Genomic DNA, 15,000 nt, shown 5'->3' on the forward strand with positions numbered 1-15,000 from the left:
TATCTCTCAGTGTTAGAGCTAATATCCCTCAGCATTAGGGCTAATATCCCTCAGTGTTAGGGCTAATATCCCTCAGCGTTAGAGCTAATATCCCTCAGCGGTACAGCTAATATCCCTCAGCATTAGGGCTAATATCCCTCAGCGGTGCAGCTAATATCCCTCAGCGGTGCAGCTAATATCCCTCAGCATTAGAGCTAATATCCCTCAGCGGTGCAGCTAATATCCCTCAGCGGTGCAGCTAATATCCCTCAGCATTAGGGCTAATATCCCTCAGCGTTAGAGCTAATATCCCTCAGCGTTAGAGCTAATATCCCTCAGTGGTACAGCTAATATTCCTCAGCATTAGGGCTAATATCCCTCAGCGTTAGAGCTAATATCCCTCAGCATTAGAGCTAATATACCTCAGCGGTGCAGCTAATATCCGTCAGCATTACGGCTAATATACCTCAGCGTTAGGGCTAACTTCCATCAGCATTAGAGCTAATATCCCTCAGCGTTAGGGCTAATATCCCTCAGCATTAGGGCTAATATCCCTCAGCGTTAGAGCTAATATCCCTCAGCATTAGGGCTAACTTCTATCAGCGTTTGGGCTAACTTCTATCAGCGTTAGGGCTAACATCCATCAGCGTTACGGTTAGGGCTAATATATATCAGTGTTGGGTTTAGGGCTAATATCCATCAGTGTTAGGAAGTGTGTTTGATGTCTGTGACCACTACATACTCACCAGACTATAAATGATGCCACTTACTGATGTCAATGTTAAGTGCAGTTATGGTTGTGTGTGTCTCATGGAGCCTGTAGCAGTGTAATCAACCTCTCGTCCAAAATGAAGGAAAACTGAAACTGTGTTCATTTTGCAGGAAAACCTCACTGATGCGTTTAACCTGTGGCAAACCTCTGCTCTGCTCCGGGATTGATTCATCTAGCCTGGGACACTCTCCTGCTCTGGTCTAACATGGATTTGTGTCAAGTGACTTCAAGTGTTTTATGATCAGACAAGGCTAAACAGTGTGTGTGTGCATGTGTGTGTGTGTGTGTGTGTGTGTGTGTGTGTGTGTGTGTGTGTGTGTGTGTGTGTGTGTGTGTGTGTGTGTGTGAGTGTTTTACATTTTACTGAGTACACAGTAATTACTGACTGGTTGTAATAAGGTAATATCCTGTTGGAAGGAGTCCTCCACATTCCCAGTCCTAATAAAGTGTGTGTGTGTGTGTGTGTGTGTGTGTGTGTGTGTGTGTGTGTGTGTGTGTGTGTGTGTGTGTGTGTGTGTGTGTGTGTGTGTGTGTGTGTGTGTGTGTGTGTGTGTGGAGATCACACTGTGCTCTGGCCAAATGCCACACTGCCTCAGGAGGACATAGAATGAGATGGAGAAAGAAGAGGAAAAAGAAACAAGAGAAAGATGAAGAGAAAAGAGAGAGAAAGAAAGACAGGAAGAGATGAAGAGATAGAGAGGAAGAGAGAGAAGATAAGGCAAGAAGTAAGGACCATGGTAGAGAAAGAGACAGGCAAGAAAAAAAAAGAAACAGAAAGAAAGAGAGAGAAAGGGAGATCTCCTGTAAGTTAAGATCAGAACTTGGTTTGGATAGTGTTAGCAAAACCACCATATTTACACAATAACAATGTCTGTCTGTAACGATACCCATCTGTGAGTGTGAGGGTGAGTGTGTGAGGGTGAGTGTGTGTGTGTGTATGTGTGTGTGTGTGTGTGTGTGAGGGTGAGTGTGTGTGTGTGTCTACGTGTGTGTGTGTGTGTATGTCTATGTGTGTGTGTGTGTGTGTGTGTGTGTGAGGGTGAGTGTGTGTAATAATCCACAGATGGAAACTGCTCACAGGAGTAAAGGTGGCAGCATTTGAAGCCTGTAGAGCTCAGCCCACACACACACACACACACACACACACACACACACACACATATATACACATATACACACACACACACACACACTCATGCACTCACACACACACACACACACACACACACACAGACTCACACATACACACACACACACAGACTCACACACTCACACGTGCACACACTCACACGCGCACACACTCACACGCGCACACACACACACACACACACACATGCACGCAACCGTATATCAGACTGTCCAGTTATTCAGACAAAGCCTGATTTCTGATCATTTTGTCTACCCTAAAGTGATCCCATAGAGTTATAAAGATCAATCATTTCCTATTGAACCCACTTAATCTGAGACCTGATCTCAGATCATTTTGTCATTTCCCAAATAAAAGCAACTTGATGCAGCCCTTTTATGCTAAAGCTGTGTGTGTGTGTGTGTGTGTGAGTGTGTATATGTGTGTGTATACCTGTGTGTGTATACGTGTGTGTGTGTGTGTGTATGTGTGTGTGAGTGTGTGTATGTGTGTGTGTGTGTGTGTGTGCTTTACTTGCTCCTTTGTTTAGCTTTTCATTTCCATCCAACCATATATAATACACCCATGCAACACACACATGTGCAACACACACACACACACACACACACACACACACACACACACATACACACACACACACACACACACACACACACATACACACACACACACACACACACAGTTAGGGCTGGCCCTAGTGTGTATGTAGGCACTCGTTCTGACATGCATCAGGTCATTCACACCACACAAAGAACATGAATCCTGCCAAGCCTCTGAGACACACACACACACACACACACACACACACACTTTGTGAATACAACAGGTGGAATCTCAGGGTCTTCCTCTAAAGTCTTGCTCTTTACTCGCACACACGTTTTTGATCACCTCATCACCTCATCACCAGGAGATGAACAACGCTGACCTTGTCTCTGTCAATCAGCAGTTGGTAAAACACATTTGACATGCCCAATTACTGCACACGCACCCAAGACTTCACTTAACAATTAACCTAAAGGTTGTCCATGGGATACCTCGCAAAAGTTCTGTGTGTGTGTGTGTGTGTGTGTGTGTGTGTGTGTGTGTGTGTGTGTGTGTGTGTGTGTGTGTGTGTGTGTGTGTGTGTGTAAATGTGTGGCGGATTTAAAAAACGTGATTCGATACCACTGACCTAGTCAGGACCTGTGATTTCGCTCCGAACCATGCACGGGTTACCCGCGGGCGCGAGCACGGTGCGACGAGAACAAAAACATGAAGAAAGAAGGAATGAAGGCGATGAAGAAGAGAGGAGGGAGGAGAGGTGCGCGCGACCCGGGGCGAGAGCGCGCGAGTGCACACAGCAAGCTGACAGTAAACGCGCGTCTGAGTGAGACCATAAAACTGAGAGATGTTGCTCGTAGATAACTCGGGCCTCCGGGGCTCCGACACGCACGAGACTGACGGTGTCGGCACGCGCAACACCGAGACACGTTTAAATGAGCTGCACGCGCACGTTCGGTCACTTTCTGAACAAACAAGTGGAAACACCGACGATTCATCACCACATTCATCACACCCTGAAACTACTGTTGAAGTTATGATGAGCGGCGAGGGGAGGCTCGGTTCGGTCTTACCTGCACGCGCGGTTCCGGGGAGCTGGTGTCCGGTCCCCGCAGCACCGGCACCGTGGTCCCTGCAGCCTCGTCGTCCCTCATCAGAACCTCGCGTCTGACCTGGGCGCGTAGGTCCAGGTAGCACGCGAGCGTCAGGAGATGGAGCGACACCGACACCGCCAACAAGCCCAGCGAGACCTTCCAGCTGCCGCACCGCTCGCCACACGCGCACGCGGCGCGTCCGCGCGCCCTCTCCTCCGGTACGCACTCCGGTTTCGGTACCATGTTGCGTGCGGTCGTGATGAGTTTATTTCATCATACCCGCCCTCGCGCGTAGTGACCCGTCAGTTCGCCGTGCGCTCCCGACACCATCTGGGTTCTGACCCGTGGACCGGAGAGACGCGACTTGATCACCTTTGGGCGGCCGGTACCGGAGACCGACCCCTCGCTCCTGATTGGCTGCGGGAGCGACGTCGTCGTGTTGAAAGTCCTCCCGCGGAGAAGCGCGTGAAGTGCTTGGTGCAGTTGAACGACGCACGACTCTCCGTTAAAACCACACACACACACACACACACACACACACACCGGGACGGAAGTAATTTAACCCTAAGACCTCATTCACACGCTAAATGCACCTAATTGTGTTTGGCTTACAGAGAGTCAGTTCCAGCCCTTTGTGTGTTGGGCTCTTGGTCTAATTCCCATTCACTCTCCCTCTTTCTCAGACTTTTTACATACACGCTGTCTCCCTCTCTTTCTCTCCTCTCTCTCTCTCTCTCTCTCTCTCTCTCTCACACACACACACACACACACAATTAGGTCTGTGAGTGTGGAGAGCTCATTCTAACAGGCACACTGAGACACTAAAACACTAAAAACAGCAACAAATATGTAGCCACGTATCACTCCGTGAATCACTCACTCACTCAGATTTAAATTAGATTAAATAAATTAACTTAGTGGAGAATGTTCTGTAGAATCCAACATGGAGGAGCCAGGAGACTTAAGCAGGAGACTGGACCTCACACACACACCCACACACACACACACACACACACACACACACACACACACACACACACACACACACACACACACACACACACACACACACACACACACATATATATACACACACACCCACACACCCACACACGCACACACACACACACACACACACACACATATACACACACACACACGCATGCACACCCACACACACAAACACATACCCACATTGATAACATGACAGACACACGCACACACACAACAATAACATGACACACACACACATACCCACACACACACACACACACACACACACTCACACACACACACACACACACACACACACACACACACACACACACACACACACATAACACACATATCCAGTCTGAAATCCTAAGTTGAAAATTCATGTCTCTCAGGTGTATTACATAACCCTAAAACAAAAACAAAAAAAAAAAACCACGAAATTGTTCTATGTTTAAAATGTGTGTTTCTGAAAAGCACTGGACCTTTTACTGCTGAGAGCAAAAATGTAACCAACACTCCCTCAATGCAGCAGACCTGCAGGGGTCAAAGGTCATGTGATGAAATGCCTCTTTATAAACACATGCATGTGGAAGGCTGAGTGTAGCCAGTAGTGGAGCTGAAGACAGCAGATCACAAGAACTACAAGAACCACAAGAACCACAGCCTGCTGGACTCAGTTCAACTACAGAAACTCAATAACAGAACTGGGAAATGTAGGCAAAGTGATACATTAGTATCTTTGCACCAATACTACATATACTAATACTACATGTACTAATACTACATATACCAATACTACATGTACTAATACTACATATACTAATACTATGTGTACTAATACTACATATACTAATACTATGTGTACTAATACTACATATACCAATACTATATGTACTAATACAGTACTACATATACTAATACTATGTGTACTAATACTACATATACCAACACTGAAAAAAATAAAGCGTTGGCTCAATGTAATAAAATTGAATTAATCATTCACACAATTTTTTTTTCATTGACTCAATCAATAAATGAATTTAGTTTTTTAGATTGAGTGAATGAAAAAAAAATTGTGTGATTAATTCAATTTTATTACATTGAGCCAATGCTTTATTTTTTTCAGTGAATGCTACACATACCAATACTACATATTCTAATAATACATGTACTAATACTACATATACCATTACTACATATACCAATACTACATACACTAATACTACATATACTAGGGATGCAAATGATTAATCGACTTTCGATTAATTGTCGATTAGGACGTTACTCGATCAAAATGTATTAATCACGATTAATCGTTAGAGAGCGCTCCTGTAGTAGCTTGAACAGAGTGTAAGAACGAGAGGTGAACACGTGTCGCGAAAGACCAGAGTGGAAAACAAAATGAAGCGGGCGAAAAGACGTGCGGTGTGGGACCATTTTGAAGCGGGTTCGGGAAACAAGGCAGAAACTGCGTAATCCAGAAAATCCCGAGGAGGGAAACTTTATTTTCCACGCAACTCAAACAACAGCACTGTTCTCTTCCCCTCCCCTGGCGCGCGCAGGCGCCGCTCTCCCAGTGTCACTAGGGAACTCGCTGCGAGGAGTAGTAGTCGCTACAATTTCAACATTGTTAATTTAGGCTAAGAAGTCAAATGTTCTCTGTGTAATGCGGTATTGAAGTACAACAGTTCCACTAGCTCACTCAATTATCATTTGAACACCATGCATGCAGCTGTCCTGCATATCACCAGTGCACCTGGTCAACCTAAAATCACAGCTACACTGGGAAGGCGAGCGTTTTCGAAGCTCGCTATGAAAAATGAAGAGTGAGCTAAAACAAAGCTAGCTACCACTACTGCTGTAGCCCTTACAACAGATTGTTGGACGACTCTAACAACATAAAGTTACATTACCGTGACGTGCCACTACACTGACGAGAACTGGCAGCTAAAATCTGCAGTGCTGATTACGACGAACATGTCGGACAGACACACCGCTGACAGTTTAACTGACAAGCTCAATGATGTTGTGGAAACTTGGGCACTCTCCGGTCGCATTACAGCATGTGTTCACGACAACGCTAGAAACATTGTCCAAGCATAGGCTCAATAATATTCTGTTTGGCTCTCTATTTAATTTCTTCTTTAAAATTTTTTTTTTACATTTTTTAAAATGTCTAATGTTTCAAATGCAAGAACGGAGCCAGTCCTTAATTTATTCCTTTTTTAAATGAAAGAATGTATTTTGTTATACCATAAAAATTCCTAATGCATAATTACTTGAACAATATATCATATAATACAATATAATTATCATAATATAATATATACTTTTTGACGAAAGTGTTTTAACTACACTGCTAAAAAAAAATAAAGGGAACACTTAAACAACACAATGTAACTCCAAGTCATCCACACTCCGTGTTCAGATAGGAAACAACAATGATTGTGAATCAATTTCAACTGCTCTTGTGCAAATGGAACAGACAACGGGTAGAAATGAGAGATTTTCAACTGATTTCAAAGATTTTTATTAATTGAGATCTAGGATGTGTTATTTTAGTGTTCCCTTAATTTTTTTGAGCAGTATATTTAGCTAATATTTTTTAAAGCCCTATTGAAACACTGAAATTCAGGTGGAAAACGCCGCTTATCGATTAATCGAAAGTCGATCGATAAGATCAATCAACTAACGATTAATGAATTAATCGATAATTTGCATCCCTAACATATACTAATACTACATGTACTAATACTACATATACTAATACTACATATACTAAGCCCTGTGGTCAGTAATGAATAACCGGAGTTTGATCTAGAGGGTTTTGAAGTGTCCTGGGGTTGTGTGGATTTTCCATGGAAACAGAGATTTTCCATGGAGACGGACGCACTTGCAGTGTTACTGTGGCAGCTGTCGTGACAGACTCGAAAGCTGAGATGATTATGGTGTATATGGTATATCCACTAACCAGGAGCAGGACAGAGCGCCATGTTAGAATGCACTTAGCAAACACTTGGGGTTGAGAATTCCTGGGAGGTTTTTATTCTTGACCACAACTCAGCCGATTGGAAGCTGTTGCTGTTGCTGTTATTATTGTTGTTTAAAATTAACAATCACACTGGCAAACCACACCCTCCATGTTCTGAAACTGCAGGGGAAACACAACACTGCGGTCTGCCAGAACCCTGGAAGAACTGAGGGGCCAGTCTCAGAAACGTCTCCCTTGAAGCTGTGTACCTCAGTCTCAGAAACGTCTCCCTCGAAGCTGTGTACCTCAGTCTCAGAAACGTCTCCCTCGAAGCTGTGTAGCTCAGTCTCAGAAACGTCTCCCTCGAAGCTGTGTAGCTCAGTCTCAGAAACGTCTCCCTCGAAGCTGTGTACCTCAGTCTCAGAAACTTCTCCCTCGAAGCTGTGTACCTCAGTCTCAGAAACGTCTCCCTCGAAGCTGTGTAGCTCAGTCTCAGAAACATCTCCCTCGAAGCTGTGTACCTCAGTCTCAGAAACTTCTCCCTCGAAGCTGTGTAGCTCAGTCTCAGAAACGTCTCCCTCGAAGCTGTGTACCTCAGTCTCAGAAACGTCTCCCTCGAAGCTGTGTACCTCAGTCTCAGAAACTTCTCCCTCGAAGCTGTGTACCTCAGTCTCAGAAACTTCTCCCTCGAAGCTGTGTACCTCAGTCTCAGAAACTTCTCCCTCGAAGCTGTGTACCTCACTCTCAGAAACATCTCCTTCGAAACTATGTACCTCAGTCTTAGAAACGTCTCCCTCGAAACTATGTACCTCAGTCTCAGAAACATCTCCCTCGAAACTGTCTAGCTCAGTCTCAGAAACATCTCCCTCGAAACTGTGTACCTCAGTCTCAAAAACGTCTCTCTTGTAATCCTCTGAGCTAAATGCAGGTGCTAGAGGAAGGAACTGCTCATGATCGTCTCAGCTCAGTCTCGGTGCTGGAGCAGGACAACACTAAACACCGCAGTGTGAACTCCTGTGAGTGTAAGGAGTTAAGATTTACACCCACTCATGATTTACACCCACTTAACTCCCGCGTAAGTGTGATGTGACAAAAAACCTGATTTGTTAAGGGTGTCCATGCCTGCTGCTGGGAGGGATGGACCGTTGGTAAGGTCCGTTCTAAAGTCCAAAGCCTGTTAGCGTAGACAGACAGACAGCTAGACTGGATGGATGGGTGTTAGGGTAGACAGACAGACAGACAGATAGTTAGACTGGATGGGTGGGTGTTAGAGTAGACAGACAGCTAGAAGGAGCTCTTCCCTTAACCCATCTGTGCAGTCAGAACACACACACACTAGTGATTACTAGGGGGCTGTGGATCACACGTGCCCAGAGCGGTGGGCAGCCCTAGCCCGGCACCCAGGGATCAGTTGGGGTTAGGTGCCTTGCTCAAGGGCACCTCAGTCATGGCCTGTCTGGGAATCGAACCCACAACCCTCCGGTCACAAGACCAGTTCCCTAACCGCCAGGCCATGACTGCCCCTGTGTTCTGTATTCCTATCACTCTCTTTCACCCCCCCCCCCCCACACACACACACAGCAGCTCAGCAGGATCACTGACAGCAGTGTAAACACAAACATCTCTAATACAGAGTTACAGAGAATTCATGATGGGAGTTCAGTATTTTCTAAACAAACATCTCAACTTTAGAAGCTCAAACTCTAATGTGGTTCAACACCAACTAAGCTTCCAGTATATGAACGTAATTAGACACCATTACATGATGTTGATTCAACTTCACACTCCAACACATTCCAACTCAATCCTTTGCTGATAACTGCTTCAGCAGTCTGTCCCACGCACTACCAGAAGCAAGAGATCGCGTCTGGAGAAGCTGTGGTGAGACTCCAACACAGCCGGTTCAGTCCTGTAACTGTGTCTGTGTGTCTGGAGACTTTTGATGGACAACACATAAGGACACGTGAGGACACGTGCCAGACAGACACACAAGGCTGTGATTCACAGGTGACACGGAAAGCTCTGGATCACGGTCTGTATCACGGTCTGTATCACGGTCTGGATCACGGTCTGGATCACGGTCTGTATCACGGTCTGGATCACGGTCTGTATCACGGTCTGGATTACGGTCTGGATCACGGTCTGTATCACGGTCTGGATCACGGTCTGGATCACGGTCTGGATCACGGTCTGGATCACGGTCTGTATCATGGTCTGTATCACGGTCTGGATTACGGTCTGGATCACGGTCTGTTTCGTGCTCTGGATCACGGTCTGTATCACGGTCTGTATCACGGTCTGTATCATGGTCTGGATCACGGTCTGTTTCGTGCTCTGGATCACGGTCTGTATCAGGGTCTGGATCATGTGTTTCCTCGCTTCTTCTATCCCCAATTACTTTTCATTCCATCTGTCAATAAGGCTTAATAAAAGATAATCTGTCCCATAACTCTTCAGGCTTTCATGTTCTTTCATTCCTTGACGTTTCTATTCATTCTTGTCACTCACCAGTAGTTTGCATCTTGTGGGAACCCTTTGAGGATGTGGTGGTCTGTGTGTCTCTATGGTAAAAGCTCTCTGGCATGTCTAACCATGTCTTTCAGCCTTCAGCTGTGGTCATCTGGGCTCAGTGCTATGGGTGGACTTACCACTACATTTACAACACCAGGTGCACTGAAGATCTGACGTGGATCACAGTGGGTCTCCGCTGCTGCCACTTCTTCAGCCGTTATTGGGAGGGACATTAACAGACATGAGCAGACTTTAGCAGATTTAAGCAGATATTAGCAGATGTTAACAGAAGTTAGCGGACATTATCAGACGTTAGCAGACTTTAGCAGACATTATCAGATGTTAGCAGACATTATCAGACGTTAGCAGACTTTAGCAGACATTAGTAGACTTTAACAGACGTTAGCAGACATTATCAGACATTATCAGACGTTATCAGACATTAGCAGATATTATCAGATGTTAGCAGACATTAGCAGACATTATCAGATGTTAAAAGACTTTAGCAGACATTAGCAGACTTTATCAGATGTTAAAAGACTTTATCAGACTTTATCAGACGTTAGCAGACTTTATCAGACGTTATCAGACGTTTGCAGACACCAGATGTAAGCAGCACTTCGACCAGAGCTTTGACTTTGGGATGGTGAGCTTGTGTAAATACACAGTAATCTGACAGCACACATGTAGGTGTCCCTAAAGTGAATCTTACAGCACTGAATTAACCTCTCCACTACACAACACTACACAAAATACATACAACAGTGCTCCACCCTCTAGTCCTGAGGATCTTCTGCCCTGCAGATAACCTGCTTTCACACCATGATATATTCAGATGGCCCTGAAGACCTTGGATACAAGGGTCAAGTGTGTTGGAGGGTTGAACTAATGTGACAGAGGGTAAAATTCATCAGGTGTAACGATTCTTCTAGTGAATGAGAGAAGGGGTAGGACAGCGCCATCATGAGGTGAAAGCTTACATTACCAATGCGATGTCTTTGCTCCCTCTAGTGGTTAGAAGCTGCTATCGCTTTTTGTCAGTGTAATTAATTTTTGAGACATTCCACAATTAATTAAACTTCCCATTCGAATAATTATACATTTACTACTAATAAAAATTCAATATTTACATTGCAATGTAAATGTTATATATGGGATACTGATCTCTTGTGAATAAGATATAGCATAGACTAAATTATGAATGTGTGTGTGAGAGAGAGACAGTGAGAGATAACAAACAGGGAAAGAAAGACAGAAAAAGAGAGATAAGTAGAGAGAGACAGAAGAGAGAAAGAATTGGAGAGAAGGGAGAGGTAAAGAGAGACAGAGAAAGAGATAGACAGAATACCTGTTGATAAACACGAGTCCAGGGAAACAGAGAGTTTTGAAGTTTTATTAGGCCAGTGAGCACAAGGTGTCCCCCCACCCAGAGAGAACAGCCATAATAACTAGGACAGACAACCCCCATCAGAACCAGGAAAAAGAACCCCATCAGGACCAGGAAACAGAACTCCATCAGAACCAGGAAACAGAACCCAATCAGAACCAGGAAACAGAACTCCATCAGAACCAGGAAACAGAACCCAATCAGAACCAGGAAACAGAACCCCATCAGAACCAGGAAACAACCATGACCAAAGACATGTAGACAGAGATGATGGTCTTTATAGATCTGCCTGGAATCAGTTCCCTTTGTCTGTGGAATCATGTTCCCCAAAGAATCTTCAGACACACACTAGACCCAGATCAGACTAGACCCAAATCAGGCCATGACAGATGGAGTCTGTCCCTTTACCCACAGAATGTTCAGATCACACCCACTGATTTATCACTGTGAACAGTAAGAGGCCTGATCCCAGGTCAGTTCTACACCTTCAAGGCATGTGTGTTGCTGGTGAAGCCAGGGGTAAGGTGTCCTCACTCACAATACTCAACATGTGTTTTCTGCAGTTACAATGGCAGTGATCATCTGTGCAGATACATGCAGTGAACAACATTCTCCAGGGGACTGAACTGGTCTCAGTCTTTAACCTTCAACAGCCTAAAGACAGCATTACAGTACGCCTTGGGAACTGATCTGGTGTCAGTACCAAGGGTTGTGTGACTGTGTGAGGATCTGTGGGTCTAGACATAGTGGCCATGGATCAGAAAGGACAAGAGTGTAAAAAAAAACTTCAGCATAAAACACAACCACAACTTAGTGATGCATGAGGAGACGTCACACACACACACACACACACACACACACACACACACACACACACACACACACACATATATATATATGCATGCATACACACACATATATACATAAACACATATATAAACGCACACATGCACAGGCATGCCTACAAACATGCATAAACACACACACTAACACATACACATGTACATACACATGCACACACATACACACACACATGTATACACACACAGACACATACAAGCACACACACAGACACATACAAGCACATACATGCACACACACACATACACACACACATTCTCTCTCTTACTCACACACACACACACACACACACACACACACACACACACACACACACACACACACACACACACAAACAATTTGTACACACTAAATGCAAACACTAAAGTCCCTTCAGACACCAATGTTGATAAAATACAACTGAACATGTCATGCGATCAGACACTGCCTATCAGCTCTGGGTCTGTCACTAATACAGGACTTTTATTTTATCAACAAATAGCCAGCAGCCTGGGGCCCCTGCTGTCTGGGTCCATAAAAGGCCCCTTACACCAGACAGTAGCAGCACTAACCATTAACCTGTAGGATATGAGTCCCTCTGAAGAAGCCTGCCTTACCCTGAAAACTCCTGATTAATGTGATGTTTAGAAAACACCTGTTAGAACAGACATTTATTATAATGGGATTAGAAGGTATTATGTTGTGTCCAATCTTAAGTAGGGGAGACCTCTCAATCCTCTTTAGGCACCCACGATCAACTCAAATAAACAATTAGTATACTCAACTCAAACAATTTGTCTACTCAACTCAAACAACTAGCCTACTGAACTCAAATAAACTATTAGTGGACTCAGCTCAAGATTCAGTGATGAAGCCGGCTACAGAGCTCTCCCATGTTAGTAAGACACCACAGAGCACAAGAGTGTCCAGAAAGTGGTGAACAGATCTTAGCTACGGACATCACAGCTTTGGAGTTACGGAATGTGTAAGTTCAATTGGCAATATTCTTACCCACCACTACTGGAAAACCAGTACTGGCCAGACAGATGCAAGACACAAAGATTGGAGTAGAGAAAGGAGTTAGCTGCCTTTACACACACCTGCCCTACACACCTGCCCTACACACACCTGCCTCTTCCACTATTACGGTTAGCTGGTAAGATAAGACCTTTGAATGTGATATGCCAAGATGTTCCTAACACATACTCTTTCATCTCTGAAATAACGTGTCTTCTTCTGAAGTTTAAAATGGTATACACTCATATGGGAGTCTTCCAAGTGTCTGACCTTTAACAGGAAGTGGAGTATTGAGTCTGATCCCCCCCCCCCCCCCCACAGGAACCAGGTCACATGACCATACTCCAATAAGCACTGGGTTCATCGGTCTCAGTACAAATCACAAAGGTGTCCAGCCTGATGCGATATACCAAACATGTCAACGTCATGTTGCAGCTGATGGCTGGAAAATTCGAACGTTTCAGCATTCTGTTAAACAAAACAACACAAACACACAGATCTTCGTCAGCCTTAGGTAGACAGGAAATGACATAGCAGGAGGGGTGGTACTTCCTGCTGTCATTCCTATCTCCGGTCTGTGTGCCACACCCTGCATGCTGTGACATCACATTCCTGGGTGTGGATCCTCCAATAAGAAGTTAGTGGTGTTTTGTGGGTGGAGTCTGAGCCCTTCATTCCTCTCTTGTAGGCCCCTCCTCCAGCGTAACCATGGCATCCAGAGATGCAGTACTGCTGGGTTGTAGGGTTGTTATGGAAACGACGGTATGTAACAGGAAGAGAGCGAGAACGCACAGTTTCAGCCTGTTACCATAGAGACGACATGCACAGGACACCGCTTCTGACGACGACCTCCGCTGCCATGACAACGACACCGGCAGGCGGGTCAGAGCGCATGCAGCTCCTACTGCTGAACCACACCCACTCCACCTGACATCACAGCAATCTGGCCCCTGATTGGTCACTTCATCCTCCAACAGACCTGACAGAGAGCAGAAAAGACGTTTTACTACATCTGTAACTATTTTAACATCTCCAGACTACATGTGTTTGGCATGAACAGGTGCTACAGGTGTCCTTCACAGAGCAGGTGAAAGACGTTCACACAATTACTTTGCCCAATTTGCTATGTCACCTGAACTCATTCAAGTTGCCACATCGCTGGCGTGTGTGTACTGACTTGTGTTAAAGTGTGTTATAGTGTGTTATAGTGAGTTAAAGTGCGCTAAACTATCTGTACCTCCTGCATTTTGTTGTCAGTAGTATAACATTCATGCTATGATTGTATTACAGCAGGTCACCTGTGTTAGAGAGTTGTCACTTGCTTTATAACATGTTACCTGTGTTATGACATATCACTTGTGTTAAAACATGTCACTTGTGTTGCCATATCACCTGTGTAACAGCAAGTCACCTGTGCTAAAGCATGTCACCTATGTTGTAACATGTCACCTGTGTTATAACATGTCACCTGTGTTATGACATGTCACCTGTGTTATAACATGTTACCTGTGTTATGACATATCACCTGTGTTATAACATGTCACCTGTGTTATGACATGTCACCTGTGTTATAACATGTTACCTGTGTTATGACATATCACATGTGTTATAACATGTCACCTGTGTTATAACATGTCACCTGTGTTATGACATGTCACCTGTGTTATAACATGTTACCTGTGTTATGACATATCACCTATTATAACATATCACCTGTATTATAACATGTCACCTGTGTTATGACAA

The 15,000-nt window shown here is 44.6% G+C and overlaps 2 protein-coding genes across 7 annotated transcripts in view; both read right to left on the minus strand.

The window, feature by feature from the left end:
* eda (ectodysplasin A) overlaps window positions 1–3,989 on the minus strand; it is a 47,108-nt gene extending 43,119 nt beyond the window's left edge. The window contains exon 1 of one of the 5 annotated variants that reach the window (XM_076987623.1): window positions 3,512–3,989. In XM_076987623.1, the coding sequence (XP_076843738.1) occupies window positions 3,512–3,775 (264 nt within the window). In that variant the 5' untranslated portion in view covers window positions 3,776–3,989. The remainder of the gene's footprint in view (window positions 1–3,511) is intronic. The other 4 variants (XM_076987626.1, XM_076987625.1, XM_076987622.1 and 1 more) reach the window with 4 other exon arrangements.
* Window positions 3,990–11,252: 7,263 nt separating this feature from the next.
* nalf2 (NALCN channel auxiliary factor 2) overlaps window positions 11,253–15,000 on the minus strand; it is a 6,953-nt gene continuing 3,205 nt past the window's right edge. For both annotated transcript variants that reach the window (XM_076987691.1, XM_076987692.1), the window contains exon 3: window positions 11,253–14,233. In XM_076987691.1, the coding sequence (XP_076843806.1) occupies window positions 13,926–14,233 (308 nt within the window). In that variant the 3' untranslated portion in view covers window positions 11,253–13,925. The remainder of the gene's footprint in view (window positions 14,234–15,000) is intronic.

This window comes from Brachyhypopomus gauderio, unplaced genomic scaffold (assembly GCF_052324685.1).
Source record: "Brachyhypopomus gauderio isolate BG-103 unplaced genomic scaffold, BGAUD_0.2 sc54, whole genome shotgun sequence".
NCBI classification, from domain to species: Eukaryota; Metazoa; Chordata; class Actinopteri; order Gymnotiformes; family Hypopomidae; genus Brachyhypopomus; species Brachyhypopomus gauderio.